Source organism: Megalops cyprinoides, chromosome 17 (genome assembly GCF_013368585.1).
Source record: "Megalops cyprinoides isolate fMegCyp1 chromosome 17, fMegCyp1.pri, whole genome shotgun sequence".
Taxonomy (NCBI): Eukaryota; Metazoa; Chordata; class Actinopteri; order Elopiformes; family Megalopidae; genus Megalops; species Megalops cyprinoides.
This window is the reverse complement of record NC_050599.1, coordinates 6509032-6528461: the sequence shown is the minus strand read 5'-3', so window position 1 is coordinate 6528461 and position 19430 is coordinate 6509032. Positions and strand designations below refer to the sequence as shown.

Below are 19430 nucleotides of genomic sequence, written 5' to 3'. Positions count from 1 at the left end.
TGACATGATCTTGTCATTACTGCCACAGGGCTATCGTATTATTGAAGCCATTCAAGTCAAAATCACAAGCTGTTATGAAACTAGTGGATATTGTTAGATCATAAATCAGAAAGAGATAAATAAATAACAGACGACATCATCACGTGTGCTCGAAAACACTCATTGGCTCATTCTTCAGATGCTCAATATATCATTTGCTGTCAATGGTTTACATGGAACATCTGTGATTATCCACTGTAGATTTTCCTACCATAACACAGTAATGTGAAGAGATCATTTAAATTAAAAGCAAGTCATCAGAACTGGCACAGGAATAGTATGCCAGTATGTTCGCAACACATTTTTAGAGTGTTGACCGCAAATCTGGTGAATGGCTTTTATGTGGACCAGTGCTGAATCAGCAAAGGAACAATACTCCTGAAAACCTTCACAAAGGTCATCATCAAATTGACGGCCACACACGCTGAATGCAGGTAAAATTATTTTCCCCAGTCCCTGAGTCAACGATTCTGGGTAACTAATTACAGACAAATAGGCCCTTTTCTCTGTTATTGCAGACAAGTAAGCTTTTTTACAAATTAAAAATTCACTTAATCCTGATTAAGAGTTCCTCGGATAATCTGCCATGTAAACACCAAGGCAATCTTAATACATTTTCTCATCTTAAAAGCATATTTCACAGATGATGATCAGGATGACATCACGGCCTGCACAATCTCCCTGCCTACCACCAAACACCTTCCTTTAAAACAGGAGAGATATCATTCGCTCTTAAGAATAGAGCTCTTTTCCCTCTGCTGTCACGTTGGAAGAGCTAGAAACTGTATAATTAATCTACTTTGCATGATTAATCTCGCAGTGCAGCGGTCACAGATACAGTAGATTTTCATAACTAATAACTTCATAACTTGCTGTTAAGGCCCGCTACTGCAGTGTGAAAAAAGCTGCAATGCCATATCCACAAACTAAATGTTTACCATTCCATGCACAAAGATGCCAATAGAAGATATGAACACCAGACCTCTTTAGAGAGAAGAAAAACCCCAGCAGGCCTGAGCAGCCAAACAGTAGAGGTGAAAATGGGTCACAGAAAGCACATGTACCACTTAAAAAGTGCCGCACAACTGTTAAACTGATACATGTATAGCTTATGTCTAGCGCACCCTTGTTAAGTAAACAACACACCCAGACGCGCTGTTGTGGATATACATGATTTCTTTAATTATTTACAGTTTAGCTTGGCGATGAAGGAAGTGAATTTCAATCAGGATGTAACAGGTTCGAATTCTAGGGCTGGGGCCGCTTGATGCTGTACACTTGAGCACGGTACAAAAAAAACGAATAGCTTCGGTAAATACCCAGCTGTAGACACTGATAATATGTAAAACCTAAGATATATAAGCAGCCTTAGATAAGAGGGTGTGCTAATCAAACAAATGAGGTAAGAATACAGTACACAATTTAATATGACAGAAAAAGATAATACCAATTTGATTAAAACTCAGTATTGAAATTAATAACATTTCGTTGCTTGAAGTACAGGGTCCCAAAGGAATGCCACTCAACAAATGCATTATACAATCCTTGGCAGCACTACTAAGAGGCTTAAAAATGGTAAAAAAAGAGGTAGTCCCATTTTAAAATGCCCTACCACAGCCGCAAGCAGTCCTCATCACAAACACAGATATACACATAAACAATCAACATGGAATCAACAATATGAAACAACAAAATTCCCCATTATTTGAATAACAGCAATAATAATAAATGCATGTAATATAATGTAATAACCACACCAATCACAATACTAATTACCAGCTTGTCAAAATAGCATGAAACCGCTGCAAAATCTAGAGAGAAGGGGGAAAAATTGCTGTTTCATTTGACATGTCCCATTGTGTGAGTTAATTAATGTGATGAAGCTAAGGGATAGACCCTGAGAAAAAATAAACACCCTCCAGATTTTAACGGGAGCCAGTGTCTTAATTGCCGGAGAAGCTCTGGATCTGGAAGTTCCCCTGGCGACCGGTGATGCGAACTGACAGCAGTATGACTTTATTGGGGGGGAAAAAGTAGGTTAAGACGACTCCGACAGACACTACGCCACTGATCTCAATTATCGGGTCTTTGGTAGAGGCGGGGAATGGGGGCCCGTGCCCTGGCGAACACGCTCCTTCCCCGGCAGAAGATTATTATTTCCGCCGCCGTGACATTACATGCAATCTTGAGAGGCACGGGAGTGGTTTTCTGCGACTGTAACCTGATGAAATATCCGAGGAAATTCTAACGAAAGTCAAAGCACACATTCCTACACCGTGCCCTTGGGCAACTACTGAACCAGCTGCTTTTAATTTCAACAAATTCAGAATGGTACAGTGGAGGGGAGAAAAAAAAAGTGTTGCATGGCAACAGAGCACCCAAGGTTAACGGTGGCCTCTCATTCAGTGATAATGACCATTTTTACAGCGTCTGAAGATTCGACGCTACATTTGGCATATTGATTATGCATTCAAACAGGCAGCTAGGCACTTATCTCAATGACTGATACTTTCAGTCACTCAATGGCAAGAGATGTGCCCTTACAAAGTGGCAACACCTTGGCTCTCCTGTGGGGATAGAGTCTATTCATTTTGGAAAACATGCTTTGTCCATTATACCGAGACAATAATAATTATTTAATTAACAGCGTAGTGGAGTTGTTAAGGACCTCTGTAACCGGAAGGTTGCAGGTTGAATTCCTATGTGGGCCACGGTTGTTGCAAGGATTCTTTAGCAAGGAACTTAGCCAAAACTGCTTCAGTAAATTTACAGTGATTGACAGTGCTGGATTTTTTTTTTTTCTTTTTCATTGCGTGTAGACGTATGACTGCCAGGCGGCTAACGGTTTTATCTGAGGCCGCGTGTGCGTCCCGCCGCACTGGGCAGAGCCTCTCGCCGGCGAGCTGCTCAGTTCTGAGAGAAACTCCTGTGTGGTTCACTGCTAGCAGATGCCTCGTTTCTGTTCCCCGTGTCCACGGGGCGGGTGAGCTGGCTCTCGCCTCATCCATCTGTGCCTTTCCCCTGGAACTGAGGATGAGGTGGAAGTCGCTGCAGTTCGCCCGGTGCAGGGAGGAACAATTATCTTCCTTTGAGCGGTGGGGACAAAGAGCGCACTACCCCCCCCCCCCCCCCCCCCCCCACCCCCTATTGCGAAAACGACATTCCCCGAAACGGCGTTTGCCGCTTTGCACTGTGATTCATTACTGAGGGTACCTTAAAACCAGTTGTTTATACGTGACCATGCTGGCCCTTGATGAACACCTCTCTTTAAAGCCAGAGAACAGATGAAACTTATGTGTGTGATTTCCTTTAACAAACTGTCCCTGTTGAAGGCAGTAAAACTGATGAATGTTGCAAACTCCAGGGGGTGAGAGTCTGAAAGCAAACAGTAAATACCGGCTCTGTCTACTGATCATGAGGCCTAGTAAAGAGAAATGAACTTAAGTCTGTTTTCCAACTGGAGCTGTAACCAGAAGTTTAACAGTTCAAATCCCAGGTGGGCCATTGATGTTGTACCTTTGAGGTAGGTACTTAACCTGAATGGCGTCAGTAAATGTCCAGCTATATAAACTGATCATATATTACAATGTCAGCTATGGGCATTTACCAGACAAATGGCTCCTTCAAACTATAAAGCTGTCAACTCCTTGCTTTAGTTATGCTTTACAACTTATGCAGGAATCATTGATTTAAAATTACCAATAACACATAATTATGAATTGGAAAAAGCCATTATGAATATGCAACTTACATTTCAGGTAGTCTTGTTAATCCAGGATTTAGATACTCATCTAAGGCTATACCAGTTCTGTAATTCTGGCAAAAAAAAGGTGGTAATATGCATTATATCAGCTACTTTTCAGTTTATTATTTACAGACAGTAATCACTTTACATTATTGGCATTTAGCAGAAACTCTTATCTAGAGCAACTTACAGAGGTAAATATTTTTACATGTTATGCATTTATACAGCTGGATATTTACTGAGGCAATTCTGTGTTAAGTACCTTGCCAAAGGGCTATAGCAGCAGTGCTATATATTCCCAGCAGGGAATCAAACCAACGACATTTCGGTTACAAGCCCTGCTCCTTACCACAACGCTACACTGCCGCCTACAACTCTGCATAATATCTGTCACACATCCCCATAAAGTGAAGCCTAGACTGCACAAGGGCATTTAGGTGAATATTTCACTGATCACACCCTCAAGCCCCGCCACCACAGATGCTGAGCTGATTCTGGGCAGAGCGGTCTTCGTAAACTGACTCGGAAGCACAAACATATCTGTCACGCGGTCCCTCTGACTCGGCAAGACCGTGCCTCATTGTCGCCTCATTGTGTCACAGGTGGCCGTGCACCGCATTGGAAGCAACCACGGCCGGAATGCTGCACTTAGCACGCTCGGATTAAAATAGAAAACCCGCGTGCTATGCACTATTACGACTGTCCGTGACCGGTGAGGCAATCCTCCGCTCTTTAAGAAAACCACAGCGGGGAGTGCGGCACTGAAACAAGGGTACACAGGCTCATTTGTCATATCTGAAGATTACAGTGAGGAGACGAGCCATACCGCCTAATGCCCCCCCCCCCCTCTCCTTCAAGGGGATTCACAACTTGAAAACATTTGCGAAATAAGAAGAGTTGGAAATGTATGGGAACTCTCACTTCCACCACAGCGGTGGTCCACATTGCTGTGAGTTACACCTTTTGACCTCACACAACCTTGGGTTTGAACTCGATTTGAGCAGCCGTTCTCGTTTTGGCCTCCACGTTTTCTGGAGAGGAAAAAAAATGCATTTTTCAAAAGGATAATGGTTTCTATCGTGTCATTATGATATTGCATTTCACACTCTCCAGACTGCGTATAAAGAAAGCGGAGGCTCTAGTTGGATTTGATATGAATTATATACTGTATATGTTACCACTGACCACCTTAGCTGTTGGTTAGCTGCACATGAGGGAAGACGAAGGTGTTTTCACAGAACCCTGGTTATGTTCATTTAGCCGAACCGCCAGCAGCAACAGGATCATTAGGCACAGTGTAAGTACCTTGTATCTAATAATATCTATTTATTGTGCAGTTAAAAATTTCAATAAGTTCAATAAACAAGTCACATTAAGTACATTCATTCCAGCTCACTTGTAATGTGGTTACTTACTTTGCACTTGAGGCACTGCTGGAGATCTGTTTTGTTATAGGCATCCAAAAAAACAGACCTTTATTTCACTTAACCTCAATGCAGGGCTGCCAAGACAATACACTCAGTGTGAGTGTGGTCATCCTCCATTTTTCTGGATTAAACACCGGTGGGTGCTCCACTACTGATCAACGAGGGATGGGGCAAAACAATTAGAGAGCTTGACTACGGCATTAGCATAAACGGCTCTGAATTGCATTAGGCTGCAAATATCACTAAACAGGATGTTTCAGCACTGTCAGCCTGGTTGTGTTTTAGCTGGTGCAGATGAAACTCTTGACTGCTACATAACTAGCATGTGCATTATTTCATTGAATATAACAAAGTTGCACAGTAACTACCAAAGTAGCTGGGTAACCAGCTAGCTAATGCTACTGGAATACTGGCTGACAAATAAGCTTTGTGCCTTGATACGCTACAAACACATAATAAAAATACCTGTACAGCAGACTGCTAATGATATGTGTGTTTTTGTGGATGGTGTTTATCCTGCTTAAGTATTGCTTTACAGTGCCAAAACAGTACGTGTGGTATGCTAACTTGCTTCAACAGCTCAGTTAGCTCCTCATCGTCTATGTCTGCCTTGTGTGTGTTTTTGCCTCGGTGTTCCGATCATCGCCTTTTTCCACAGCTCAAACCGCTTGCTGTTGTTGTGCTTCTACAGGACACAGCTTGCCTCAAAGAGCAGCTGGCGCATTAGGTTGCTGGATGGTAATTTTTCATTGACTTGTTGGCAGTCCTTCCTGCAGGCCTCACTTGTGCAAAGCAACACTGACTGAGATGATTCTGGCGATTTTTGTTTTGAGTTCGCAGGTCCTCAGAAGAGTGGGTTGTAAGGACCTGACAGTAGTGGCTCACAGGCACCTGACCCTCACCAGATGGACTGAAGTTAACATACAGTTTCAGCGTCTGTTTCAACAGTAATCACTGAAAGGCTGTTAAAGCTATTATCAGAGCAAAAACTGTACTTTATGAAGATGTCCCAGGGTCAGCATCACTTTCAGCAGCGCCCGAGCGGTTCCGTGAGGTGAAATGCAAACTGCCATTTTGGGTTGCATCAAAATGGCACACGCACAGCTCCGGCAAGCCAGTGCAAACAAAGACCTGATATACCGATGCTTCTTTTTGCTAGGTATGTACACATGGAGTACACACACACACACACACACACACACACATATATATATGTGCAACATACATACACATACATAACCACACATACTTGCACCCGTGCAGTCATGCACACGCACACACACACAAATTCAAACGCTACCCAACACTACAAGAGATCCCACCACTTAAATACTGCATAGAAAAGGGCTGAAAATACTGTTATATAAGTGTCCACATCCCCCCAAAATACAGCTGCTGTCTCATTTAATTCATTGTTACTCTTTTTAATGCTCATGAACTCTTAAAATGCATTAATTTTCTCTTTAGAAAATAATTAAAACAAAAACAACATAGAAAGTCATTCAGTCTAATGCTGGATGAGCTGTCCTTGAAAAAGTGGAAACCCAGGATGGCCTCTAATTACTCTGTCACACATCACATGGTTGCAGCCATCTCTGCACTGGCTTACCTTTCGGGTGCCAGGGGTCTGTGAACTCGTACTTCCCCATGCCGACAGTCCGCAGCATCTGTAGCCCGTTGGGATTCTCCTGATTGGTCAGAGGGACGGGCGGAGCCTGGGGAGCTGTCTGCCCATTGGTCAGAGGGGCATTGCTGGGCAGGATGGTGGGCGGCTGCATGGCGGGGTGGGTCATGTGACCGTTCCCCACCACAGGGTGCGTCACCTGACAGACAGCTGTGAGGGGGGGCACAGTGAGGGGGGGCTGGCTTTGCAGGTTCATCACCACGCTGCCGAGAGGCTGGGGGGGTGGCGGGGGGAGCTGGAAGTGGGCGGTCATGAGTGGGTGGTGCGGGGGCACGGAGGTCTGGATGGTGGGGGTCACTCCGATGACCGGGGACTGGACGCTCACGCCTGGGGTGTACGCTGGGGGCGGGGCCAGGCTGTAGGAGTGCGCCAGCAGGCTGGCCTGGCTTACAGCTGCTACTGGGGGAACCCACTGTGGACCTGGGGGAAAAAACCAGAGAGTTCAGAACTCAGCAAAGCTGAACTAGGGGAAGATACCTGGGGCAGCAGTGTGGAGTACTGGCCAGAAACCAGAAGGTTCTGGACTCAAATCCCAGGTTAAACACAGCTGTTGTACCCTTGAGCAAGATTAGTAACAAAAATTGCTTTAATTTCATGCCCGGCCACACAGATGAATAATAGGTAAAAAAAAAAAAAATGAAAAATGAAGTCGCTTTGCATGTTACTCTGAAGAAGGGCATGTGCTACAGTAAGACATACAGAATTTTTAAAAATGGGCTTTTCAACAAACGGAGAGTGAGTCAGTTTGGTTACATGCTATTTTCCATGCTGGCACTGAACACTGAAACAGCAACACTCCGCTAGTGTTCAGGTGGGTGTGCATCTTAGTCACAACAACCCAGCTCCCGCTGCAACCTTATGTAAATGGGAAAATGTTGCCGTGCATCCCCGCTAATAAAAAGAGCAAAAAGATTTCAAGTTTCCCATAAGCATAATGAGATTATGTAACATTACAGCAGCAGAACGGGGCCAAGATACAGTGCTGCTTTCTTCCCAGGAGTGTGAAATGTGTTGTCTATGTACCCTTTCCGATTTAGCTCTACCAAAATGACATCCATTAAATAACACATGCAAAAAAAGGACACATGTACCAACAACACTGCTGGTTCACAGCCAGTTTAATTGAATCGAATGGCGGAGACCAACGGTATAGCCACTAGATAGTAATTGAAACTAATATCCAAACAGCTGGTGATATCTTGGAAGGTTTTTGCTTAAATTTCTGGAGAAAAATCAATGACACGCACGCAGATTCTGGGAGCCAATCGATTCTCACCCTGCGGCACATGTCTGAGCAGGGAGGTCCCAGGCTGCCAAATCAACACCAATGAGCAGACGGCCATGAGGATTCAGCTCTTCAACTGAACCGAGCTCGTTCATGTCATGAATATGCATCCATTTTTGACCTTAGACCTCTCTTCCAGGTTAAATAAAAAAAGTGCAATTTAAAAAAACAAAATATTCGTGATGCTGGCCCCCCATACTCCACAGCCTCATATATAAAATCCCCACTGCTGTTGAGCAGAGAGCAACTACAGCAGAAATTGAATAGAAGGCCTATATTCATGATTCATGATTCATAATTCAAACCTTGGGCTATCCAAACCCACACTCACTCTCAATTTCTCTCACCTTCAGAGTTGATAAACAACACATAGCAGTCACTTAAAAGTGTCTTGAAAACTGTATTTTTGAATGGCGCTTTTAGGTTTGTCTAAAAAAAAAAAAAAAAGCACTGTTCTGCATTACACACGTCTTGATAAAAAAGTGATTAAAAATGAATGCATTATAACTCACTTCCCATCAAACGTAATATTTTCAGGCTCTGGCTTTTACAAAGAAACATATAAGAACGGAACTCATTAGTATTTCTATTACATGTTCACATTCGAGAGTTTCAACGATACACTTAATGAAAGATTTTAGGGAGAATATTAATTACATTAACATTGATTAAATGGATTTGAACTGTGATTGTTCTCTTGTACCAATAATTAAAATGCATTACTGAGAAAAATGGGTTGTTTTATAAGTACTTCTTTGTCTTTTTAAAAATTCCACTTAAAATTTCTTCAATTGCTCAATCAACTCTTAATTGTTAACATACCAGGGCTTCTTTTTTGATTAACTCAGATTAGTTGCCAGGGAAGTAAATGCATAAAATCCTGCCCATTATTGCGGCCTTCCCTTATCCTGGCCGAACCGATATTTCCTACATAATTATCGCTGCAGTGAACTTTCAACAGGCGTGATTAATTAGTCAGAGGTTGCTTGAATGTGGAGAAGGGTCTTGTAATTCTGCTTTAAATGAAGTTTGGAACTGATCCTATTAATGGCGGACGCAGTCTAGTGCAACACCTTCATTAGCGCGAGACGCAGCACGGGGCGCCCACGGTAAGCCTCACCTAAATCTGCACGCCCCTGACATCCCACTTTGTAAACATGAGCCCTGAGCGCCACAAATGGAGCCGGGCCCAGGCCTGACACCATGCTAATGAAGTTCCGCCGTACGGCTCACTCAAGCACGGCTGAAACGCCACAGCGGGACACCGCGCCCAGAGAACTGCCCCCCCCCCCCCCGAGGGAGAACATAGAGGGATGGCGGCAGAGAATAAACAATCCGTGCATTCACAGGGGGGACCGAAGAAAAGAAATTATCCATCACATTTTGCACTGGAAAAAGAAGATGAAGATGAAGAAGAAGACGAAGAAGAAGAAGATAACAATAAAAAGTCATAAAATGATAGCTTGAACCATCATAAACTTACATTTTAGAACAGTTTGTATTCTGCAGTTCCAGAAGGTGTAAGTTATAAATGCAGATATATAACATTTGCACACATAATAGATATATGTGTACATATATGTAAGCCAGGCGTTTCTGATCAGTTCTTTTTCCTGAGAAAACGCTGCAGCACTTAGACACGGGCTTTTGTTCAGAGGCCTGAGAGGTCTGCAGAGAGGGGGAACAGTGGCAATGGGCAGGAACTGATTGCTCAAGGTCACCAGTGCAGAGCAGCTTGTGTTTAAAACAACAGGGGAAATAGTTTAGGACTCAATACATAACCTTTCGTTGGTTACACGGGACAACAGTGGGGCTTTCGCTTTCACATAATTACCGGGCTCTCCGAAATGGGGTATTCAGTTGGAAAAGCCCAAATTGGTACACTGATTTAAGCAGGGATACTTGTTTCAGTGTAGCATAGTGGTAAGAGGCAGCAGCGTAGCATGGCAGAAGAGAGGAGGACTTGTAACTGAAAGGTTGCTGGTTTGAGTCCATGCTATGCCATTGCTGCTCTACTTTTGGGCAAGGTGATTAACCCAGAATCAGTAAATATCCACCTGAATAAATGGATAACATGTAAATCATTCTGGATAAGACACCTATTTTAAGTAGATGGGCTGAGGTGAAAACAGAGCACAAGATGAGCCATCCACATCATTTAGAGATCAGTGCATTTAGGTGGCACGGACACATTGAGGGTGTGCTTCAGGACCTGGGATTTGAGGCATGACAGTTTTCATTCCATAATACTAGGCCATAATACTGGTTTGAAACAAGCAAGAAGACAGCAATGAAGATAGAAGGTATGTATTCTGATATACATGATCTAAAGGTATGGATTCGCATATGCAATTATTATTTTATCTGGGGATTCCCCTTTAAACTGAAAAGCACACTCCACTGCCACTGCCTTAGACAAGAATATGTTTATGATATTATGATATGATGATATCATATGATGATATGATATGATATTATATGATAATATCACAACCAGCACCACAAAAGATACATTTACGCACAGATCCATGTCTTTTGTGGTGTGTGGAGATTTACCGTCAATCTGTCCTTTTACTCTTAGAATTAAAGAAAGGTTTTTTACCAAATGAGTTAGCGGCTAATTACTCTAAACAGTCGCACAGCTCCGCATCACATAATTGACATTTCAAGTGCGTCAATTATGCAATAGATGTGCAAATTGCCACAAGAACACCGACAATTTCAATGAGAGGAGGAAACACAAACAAATTAACTGCATTAATGAGAGGACCTGAAGGAGAGCAACAATGTCAGATTCAGATGTCAGAGTGTGTGGCAAAAGGCAGGGCTTCAGAGCACGACCCACTGGAGCAGAAGTGCTTCCTTCAGATGCAAGAGGGCGGGGAGGTGACGTGGGAGAGGGGGGGGGGGGACAATTAGGGGCACGGTACCGCTGCTGTCGCTCTCCCGGCGCTGCTTATTGGGCGGCTCGTCCGTCTCCCAGGGCGTGGATTGGTTGATTGGTGTCTGCCCCCACCGGACTCCCGTGGCCAGGATCTGCCCCTGGGTCTGGCTTTCACCGGGAGAGAGACCCGACACCTAATTCAAGAAGGGGGGGGGGGGGGGGGAGGCAAACACACAAAAACAAGCCTTTTAATTAAGCACCGCTGCGAGTCGATAACTGTGCTCCTCACCAGATGTTGTACATCATTTTCCTTTGTTAATATTCTGTTCCGCTTTTGTCTTTAATCGCTTGCCTGTTTCAGATTAATGACATCAATAACGCATTGGGAACCCAAGGTCAAACCACACACACATCGGATTTTTGTGAGCAAAACCCTGATCTATATATATATATGTATTACAAAAAAGTCTGCTAATTAATCTTAATATTCTACTGAGGTCTGTAGACTTCTAAGAAAAATAAGATATTTCAAAAAAAACAGGGAGAAAAAAGGAGATGGAGTTTTGATAAGCAGCAGAGTGTATCAAAATCAATTGAAATTAATTTCTTATGTGTGTCAGAAAGGGTAGAGGGGGGAGGTGGGAGATAGTGCTAAGATAGCTACCCCTCTTTCATTATGGTGAGCACTGATACTGAACAGACAGAGAGACCCGATTAACTATTGGGGTCACAATTCTATCCCACATCTCCTCAGAAGAAATATGGCTGGAAACGGAGGTTATGGAGGAGAGATAACCCCCCACACATAATCTCACCTCGGGCAGTTTTTCCGACTTAATAGAAACGACCCAGTCTCCAAACTCCAGCTCCTTCTCGTTTGTTGCCCGGTACCTCTCTGCCATCCCATTAGCCCCTATGACCATCTCTATCCTGCATAGACTTCCCCCCTCTCATACACCCTTATGATCGGATGGCCGAGCTGACATTCTCAGCCGTACGATGTTAACAATTAATATCTTCCACTTCTCCTAAAACAAGCAATGCACAGCCAGTTCTATCCCTTACTTATTATTTGTTGTGGAAAAATGGGTCCTAGCTGAATAAAAGATGGGTTATTTTACATGCAGGCAGTGCAACGCTAGTTTGTGCGCGGCTCTGTGTTACATTTTACAGTGGTGAATTTTCGGTCATTGTAAGAGGAGCTCTCTCTAGGCCTTATGAGGGATGGGGATAGAATGTTATTCATATATGTATTCCATAAGCAGTACAGAAACTCTACTCTCTGGCTCTGCCTTCTTAATGACCCCAGGACTATGGCCGGCTGCATTTCCTGTCCGCTGCTCTGTTTTTAACCCGAACCATTTTTACATTTCACGTACACCGACTGACCATTGATCGGTACTCTGTTGTGACATTATACTTGAAAGCCTCCATCATAAAATGGAACTGTTTTCATTTTTTTCCCCCTTACTGCACTCCTCATTATTTTATGATTATTATAAGGATGTCTTCATTCAGACGGCACAACGCCACACACACACCGCGTGGAGCGTAGTGGCCCCGCCACTTTCTCCGCTGGTGAGCTTTTTCCGTTTATCTCTGGTTCACGAATCCCTCGTCTCCCAGGTGCCCCATTATCATTTTGCTGCAGATGGCTTTCCTATGACTCAACAGAAAGTGGGGCTAAAATCAGCTGGGAGCGAGGCGGGGGAAAATGTAAATCTTCTCCCGGCATCTCTCGCGCAAACCCAATCTGATGTGTACTTTCAGTTTAAATGGCCAAAAAATGTGCGTATTAAACACAATTGGCCAAGGGAGGATTCCCGCCTCTGCAACACCGCGGTTTGTCTGAAGCTCCGAAGCATCTCTGCTTTTCGGTGTGTAACGGGACGGCAGAGAGTTGCTGTCAGGTCTTGTGCTGAGAAGCACCAGGACCTACCGCTGCTCAAAATCATGGGTCAGGAATGTAAACTGGGCTTTCACAGTCAAGCCATACAAGGAAAACCCAAGGTCGTCTCGTGCTTAATCACCCAAAGCTTCCCAATACCAAATTTTGCTTTTCCTCAGACTCTGTGATTGAAGACATTGGAATTTTTAAACAACCACATTATAACATTCAAGGTACATTTTGTACTGTGACACTTTAATTAGACATTAAAAAATACCTGCATATCTCTAACCATAAAGGGTCCCATGAAAACTCAGTGAGGAGTAGTAAGATTTATCGCAGAACAACATAATGAAAAATAAATTCACTAAAAGAAAAAAATTCCCTGTTCTTTGTATATCAGGAGACCTGCAGCTGAAAAGCGTCCATTTTCCAGACTCATGACTTATTTCTAGGAGTGTTTGTCTGAGGTGGAGTTGACATCTCTTTCAAATTACCAGGAGGTACCAGAAAACTGACATTATGTATATGGATCGAGATTAATGTGTTTTTCCTTTACACATTGATTTACAGGCCTATAAAAAACGATTCAAAGGAAAAGTGTCTGGATGCTCCAGCAGGAGGGAACCAAACCCAAACAGAAGTCTCAGTGTTTACATTTTTTCTACTTTTAGCATGGCAGGAAAGCTCGTATTTGAAGCTAAGTTAGTATGGTCTCTCTTTTGAGTGTATCGGCCCTTTTTCCTGCCACTCCAAGAGATTTCAATGCCCTGATTACAGAGACCCCTTTTATGAAAAGCAGCTCCACATCATACGAAACATTAAGGGTTAAGGTATGTGAATGCATGCTATTCTGCTTCAGCGATTCATTGTTAGATAAATTGCTTCTCCAATTCAACTACGACGGCACAGCAACGCAAAGCCAGCATGAAGGTCACCATAAAGCACCTGAATCCCACATGGTAAACACTCAGTTCACAGCATGTACAGAAGTAATAGTCTTCTAGGTATAATCACAGAGAAAACACATCTATTGAAAGAAAAAAAAAAATCCATGGGATCATTTCATGATGAAATGAAAGTACATACTTGAATGGCACGTTATGGAAGTGCCATAGTATAGAAATAGCACAGTACCTCATGCACGCAACCTCACTTCAACAGAAGGTGACACATAAAGTGTGAAATTATAAATCTCAGCTAATCATATCTGTCATTTCAAAAAAAAAAAAAAAAAAACCTAAACGTGGCTGTTCATCATCACCTTGAAACTGATGTACTCCTTAGGAAGTTCTAACATTACGAATCTCAGTTTTACTGAATTATTACTGTGAACCTCAGCTTTTCCCAGGCAAAGGCTTATACCTCAACAGATATGTTACAGCGCAGGGAAGGCTGACTTTTTTTCACTGTTAAACTCCATAACTGCAGTACCATTAACACCTGTTTTGATAGCAGGCTCGGTAATGGTTCTCTCTGTCTGTCACACATTAAGGAGCTTCCCAATGCAAGTCACAGACGCGTGACCCCTTCCTAATGATCCTCGCAGGCTAATGGCAATTTCAGTGGCACTATTAATAAGTGACATATCGTTTCTGCTGTACACTGTAAAACACAGAGCCAAAAAAAAGCAGATTAAACAACATTAAACATAGTCTATTTGAGACATGACAGTAACATTTGTTTAATATCATTTATGTGTCTGTTAACCTTTTACTATGTATTTATGACACTATTAACATGGAGTGAAAAAGGGCTTTACACTTAAGATTACCTTTGAAATGTGTGCGGTGAGTTTGATTAACACTCATTTATGTCTGACACTCGCTCCCTCCAGGAAAGAGCAGAGCTGCAATCCAGGGGAGATTCTGTCTGCAAACAGCAGGTCGGGAGGAAAGCTTGTTTATTTTTTTACGACATGAATGGATTTACGGCTGTGCTAATTTGCTCTTTCATCCTCGGAGGACAGACCAAAAAAAAAAAAAAAAATGCAGAGATTCAGGAAGAGCCTTTATCGCTAAGGGCTAAAGCAGGGTGTTTAATCTAACCAGAATGGCGCTTCGTCCATAATTCTGAAAAGCAGAGGTAAGACACTGCTACACTTTTTTTGGGGTCTCTAAGATCACCATGAGCTCACTGGTCACTGAAATGAAAGAAATAATACTGTGGGGGCATCAAACAAAATCTAACGCATAACTGTCATGAACAATTCAAATTTAAGGCAAATGCAACATACCAGTATGCCAGTATAACTGATCCAATCCCCCTCAAAGACCCCCCCCCCTTTATATGCCCCCCCCCCCGATATTTATGTTTTTTGTTCCATTTAACTTCCCAACAGAAAGAAAGATGGACTAACATGGTACCTGCATGAAAAGATAAACTTGAAACTTGCACGCTACAATATATTGAATGTTCCGCCATCTTAGTTTTCATCTTTGCTCTCCACCTACATTTGAAGCTGTGTCTGTATGACACCTCAGCAGGGAGAAAGAAATGAAACCTGCCAAGTGACTTTTAATCCTGGGGCGGCAGTATAGCATAGTGGTAAGGAGCAGGACTCGTGACCGAAAGGCTGCCAGTTTGATGCCCTGCTGGGGCACTGCTGCTGTACCCTTGGGCAAAGTGCCTAACTCAGAATTTCCTCATCCAGCTGTATAAACTGGTAACATGTAAAAATTGTAATCTAAGTCACTCTGGATAAGAGCGTCTGCTAAATGCTAACGATTTTTGTTACATATCGACTGGCTTTCGAACCCATAAGCGACTGGAGAATCAGGGCTGCTTCCTGCAGGAACCCTGTCTTGGTGTTCCGGTAACCAAGTGACGTGCGCGGCGACAGATTGCTGCTCCGCTCCCGCGCGCATGTAAGCCTCTGCACGGCGACACAGGGGACGCCCGCGCGAACAGCTGACTAAAGTCTCCGCATGCATGGGGATGATAAGCACGGCGGCTGTCACCTCTGTGTAAACGTATATACGTATAGGGAAATGAGACGCGGCATGTGGCGTTTGAACGGTTGAGAAGGTATTCACGCAAGCCAGCCATACGAACGAAGCCTTCAACATTTGATGCCAGTTTTTTTTCTCCTTTCTTCTCTTTTTTCTTATGCATTATTTTTTTTTCTTGTCTGCTCCAAGGAAATTCGCACAATGCGCTGTCATTGTTTCCACGATCAAAACGAGGCAAGCGGCTCTAGCCTCCAACACACCGCGTCGGGCCTCTTTGTGATTCCCGCTGTCACTGAGGATAGCACACGCATCCCTCTCTGTAAACTCCTGTTTCCCATCCGGCACCGCAGCGATCCCATTCCTTGACACAGGATAGCCATCCAAATGAGAGATGTGGAGGGGCTCTCTGGAGAAATTAGACGCTTCATAACAAGATTTAGGAGGTGAACAGTGTGACATAGAGCAGGCCTGCATCCTTTATAATTCATAACAGTCTGGCACAAAGCAATTGAATGAACAAACTTCCATGTACTGCAATAAAGGTACAGTGGAGGAGAGATACACGGGTCAACGGCAGTGGAATCATGAATATCAAAACCTCATATTCACATCTCATATTTCCCCTCTCTCTCTCTCCCTCTAACATCCAGTTTTTTTTCCCAAAAATTGCATTTTATTTTATATAAAATCTAGACTCATTATTACTCTGTTCTAAGACAATAGTAGTAGGTAGTAAGCATACTGTATCTCTTGACTTTTCTTTTGCATACCTTTTCAGCTCATGTCATTTAATTACACACCTTTAGCCAGCTTGCACAAAGAACAAAGAAAGCTAGGACACCATTTGTATTTGAATGGATCACGGGGATACAATTAAAACCCTTATCTGATGACGTAAGAACCCACTGTGGTAGATAGGTAGGCAGTGGCTCTGAGATTCTCAGGAGCTCGACGTGTTTTAAAACGAATCAATAAAATCACAACTGGTGACTACAGTAGAGAGCCTGTGATTGGAGTAATGTCTGTTCTCTTGTTTGCTCTGGTTAAAAGCTTAACAACACTTTGTAACAGCTTCAGCCCAAACACTTGCACATTCACACACACATGCACATGCATATACACAACACATACACAGACACACACACACACACACACACACACACACACACACACACACACACACACACACACACACACACACACACACACACACATACAAACACACACAGAGTGACATAAACTGGAATCAGAATGTCTGAGTGTGAAAGTGTGCCAGGTAACATTTAACAACCCGCCACACTCTCCAGGGTCATATTTTCATATCAAGATCACAGACGACCACAGGACAGAAGGAAGGAACGAGGGAAGCGCAATCCATCACACGGATGGGAGATGCGGAGCAACCGCTGAGCCGCTCGTGGTGGGAAGACTGATCTGGATAACGGGTGTCTGGCAAAGTGGAAACAGACCACACCATCCATCACACCATTTCAAATCATTTCCTTTGACATGCCATTTGCAGTTGTGCTGTTTGCTGCTTCCCGCTTCCAGAGTGGTGTGGGGGGATAACCATAGCCATTTAACCCCAATTACAAACCACCACGTTCCAGTTCTTTTTTTTTCCCCATTCCTACCCTTTCACTACATGCACTGCAAAAATGTGCTCTGAATATGTTTTGCATTTAGATCGTTATCATGGTGAGCAGCGAGGCCAGGGCATTAACTCCCTGTGTCAAATCTGTTTTTCTGCCCATCTGCAGTTAAAAAAACGGCATTTTTTCCCTAACATTTCACTTTTACTGCTTTAGGTTTGAGGGGAATCTTAGGCAACAATGCAGCCATGCAAATACGCATGCTTACATAAAGTACCTGTGACTCAAAAGAGTTGTTTATATATCTTTTATGTGCACAGAAAAATATTTACTACAGCATATATGCATTCACTGCACAGGAGACAACCCAAATCATTGCTTTTTTCAGAGCAGAAAGAAACAAATCATTACAAATTAAATAGGTCAGTAGAATCAATAATTGCTGTTATTATTATTTTTGGGAATTTTTTTTTTTAATACCATTGGCACACAAGAGCAGGTGCTGTTTGTCCCTAATGGGTGGTGAGCAAACCTCACTGCCAAACATGGCAGCAGAAGCTTCAAAGCCTCGGTGTGCTGCCATGTTTGATTCCCGCCCTCCTCCCCCGGTACAGATCTGGCCTCCACACTGAGCGTGCTCACAAGGCGTTTCAACCTCTCAGACGTGCACGTAAGAGAGGCAGCAGTTAGGATGTGTGTCACTGTGTAAAAGAGAAATTTATGCCGTCTTTTCTTACTCTACTGTTTGTGTGTTGCTGCAAGGGGAAAAAGGAAGATCCTGAATCCTACAGAAGTACAAAAAAATCACTTTTTTTAATAGGGCTTCGCAGACTGTTTTTCTCTTCTTTATTGATCACCATTTATTACTGACTACATGCTTCCACAATATAAATTTGGTCAAAATCGTAAAAAATGAAAAACTGAGGTAGTCTAACGAGCTTTAAAATGTTCATAAAGTGTCAGATCTGTAGAATATGTGGGTAGGAAATTATCTGTTGAGAGTCCAACGGCATTTCACTAGTTTACAAGTTTAACCGTGGGAGGAAATCGAGATTGAGGTATGGCAAAGAACAAAGTGTTTCTGTTGCCAAAACACAGAGGTTTTCAAAAAAAAAAAAAAAATCCACCGAATGGAATGGATCGCTGTCCCCCTTTCTGGAAAGGCAAACTCAGAACGTGCCCTTACGCGCCAACACTTTATAAAAAAACAAAAAAAAAAAAAACAGAAGGCCTGGTTGTAACCCTACAGGCATTATTGAAAGGGAAGAAACACACACTTTAATTCCTGCCCGTGGCAAATTACTGGGGGTGGGGGGTGGGGAGGACAAATGTCCTTTTATTTAAATTGAAATTCTCAGCTAGAAGGGCTGACGCAGCGAGCGCCTGGCACCAGGCCTCATCTTTCCGAAGCAAAGTGTTCCTGGAGCAAGGAGAAAGCTGAGCTCTGAACACGAGGGCTGGAGCCCTGTCCTAACGCCCTGTCAGTTCAGCATCTCAGGAGTTTGCTCTTTTTAATTGCCACTGGAAGAAGCAGCCCTAGAGTCTGTCAGTCACTGACTGCCTCAGTGACCGGGCTAGCGGCTCCCTCGAACTAATGACAGTCCATTCTTCATTATGTTAAATCACATTATTGGCATTTAGCAGACGCTCTTATCTAGAGAGACTTACATAGGTTACAATATTTACATGTTATCTATTTGTACAGCTGGATATTTACTGGCGCAGTTCTGGGCATAACAGCAGTGCCCAAGCTGGAATCAAACCGGCAACCTTTCGGTTATGAGTCCTGCTCCTTAACCACTATGCTACACTGCCGCCCTCTTTCACCACCTTGTGTTGAAAACACAAGGCCACTTGCGAGCAGATTCCACTCTAATAGCAGTGGGCCCAGAAGAGCGCCCATTCTCGCATGTTAAATAATGGAATGCCGCTATT

The 19430-nt window shown here is 43.3% G+C and overlaps 1 protein-coding gene across 1 annotated transcript in view; it reads right to left on the bottom strand.

Moving 5' to 3' along the window:
* Window positions 1–19430, bottom strand: part of LOC118792480 (kelch-like protein 29) — a 179663-nt gene that overhangs the window by 83631 nt on the left and 76602 nt on the right. The window contains exons 4-5 of the mRNA XM_036550334.1: window positions 11111–11258; window positions 6821–7315 (exon numbers count right to left, since the gene is read on the bottom strand). Of these exons, the coding sequence (XP_036406227.1) occupies window positions 6821–7315; window positions 11111–11258 (643 nt within the window). The remainder of the gene's footprint in view (window positions 1–6820; window positions 7316–11110; window positions 11259–19430) is intronic.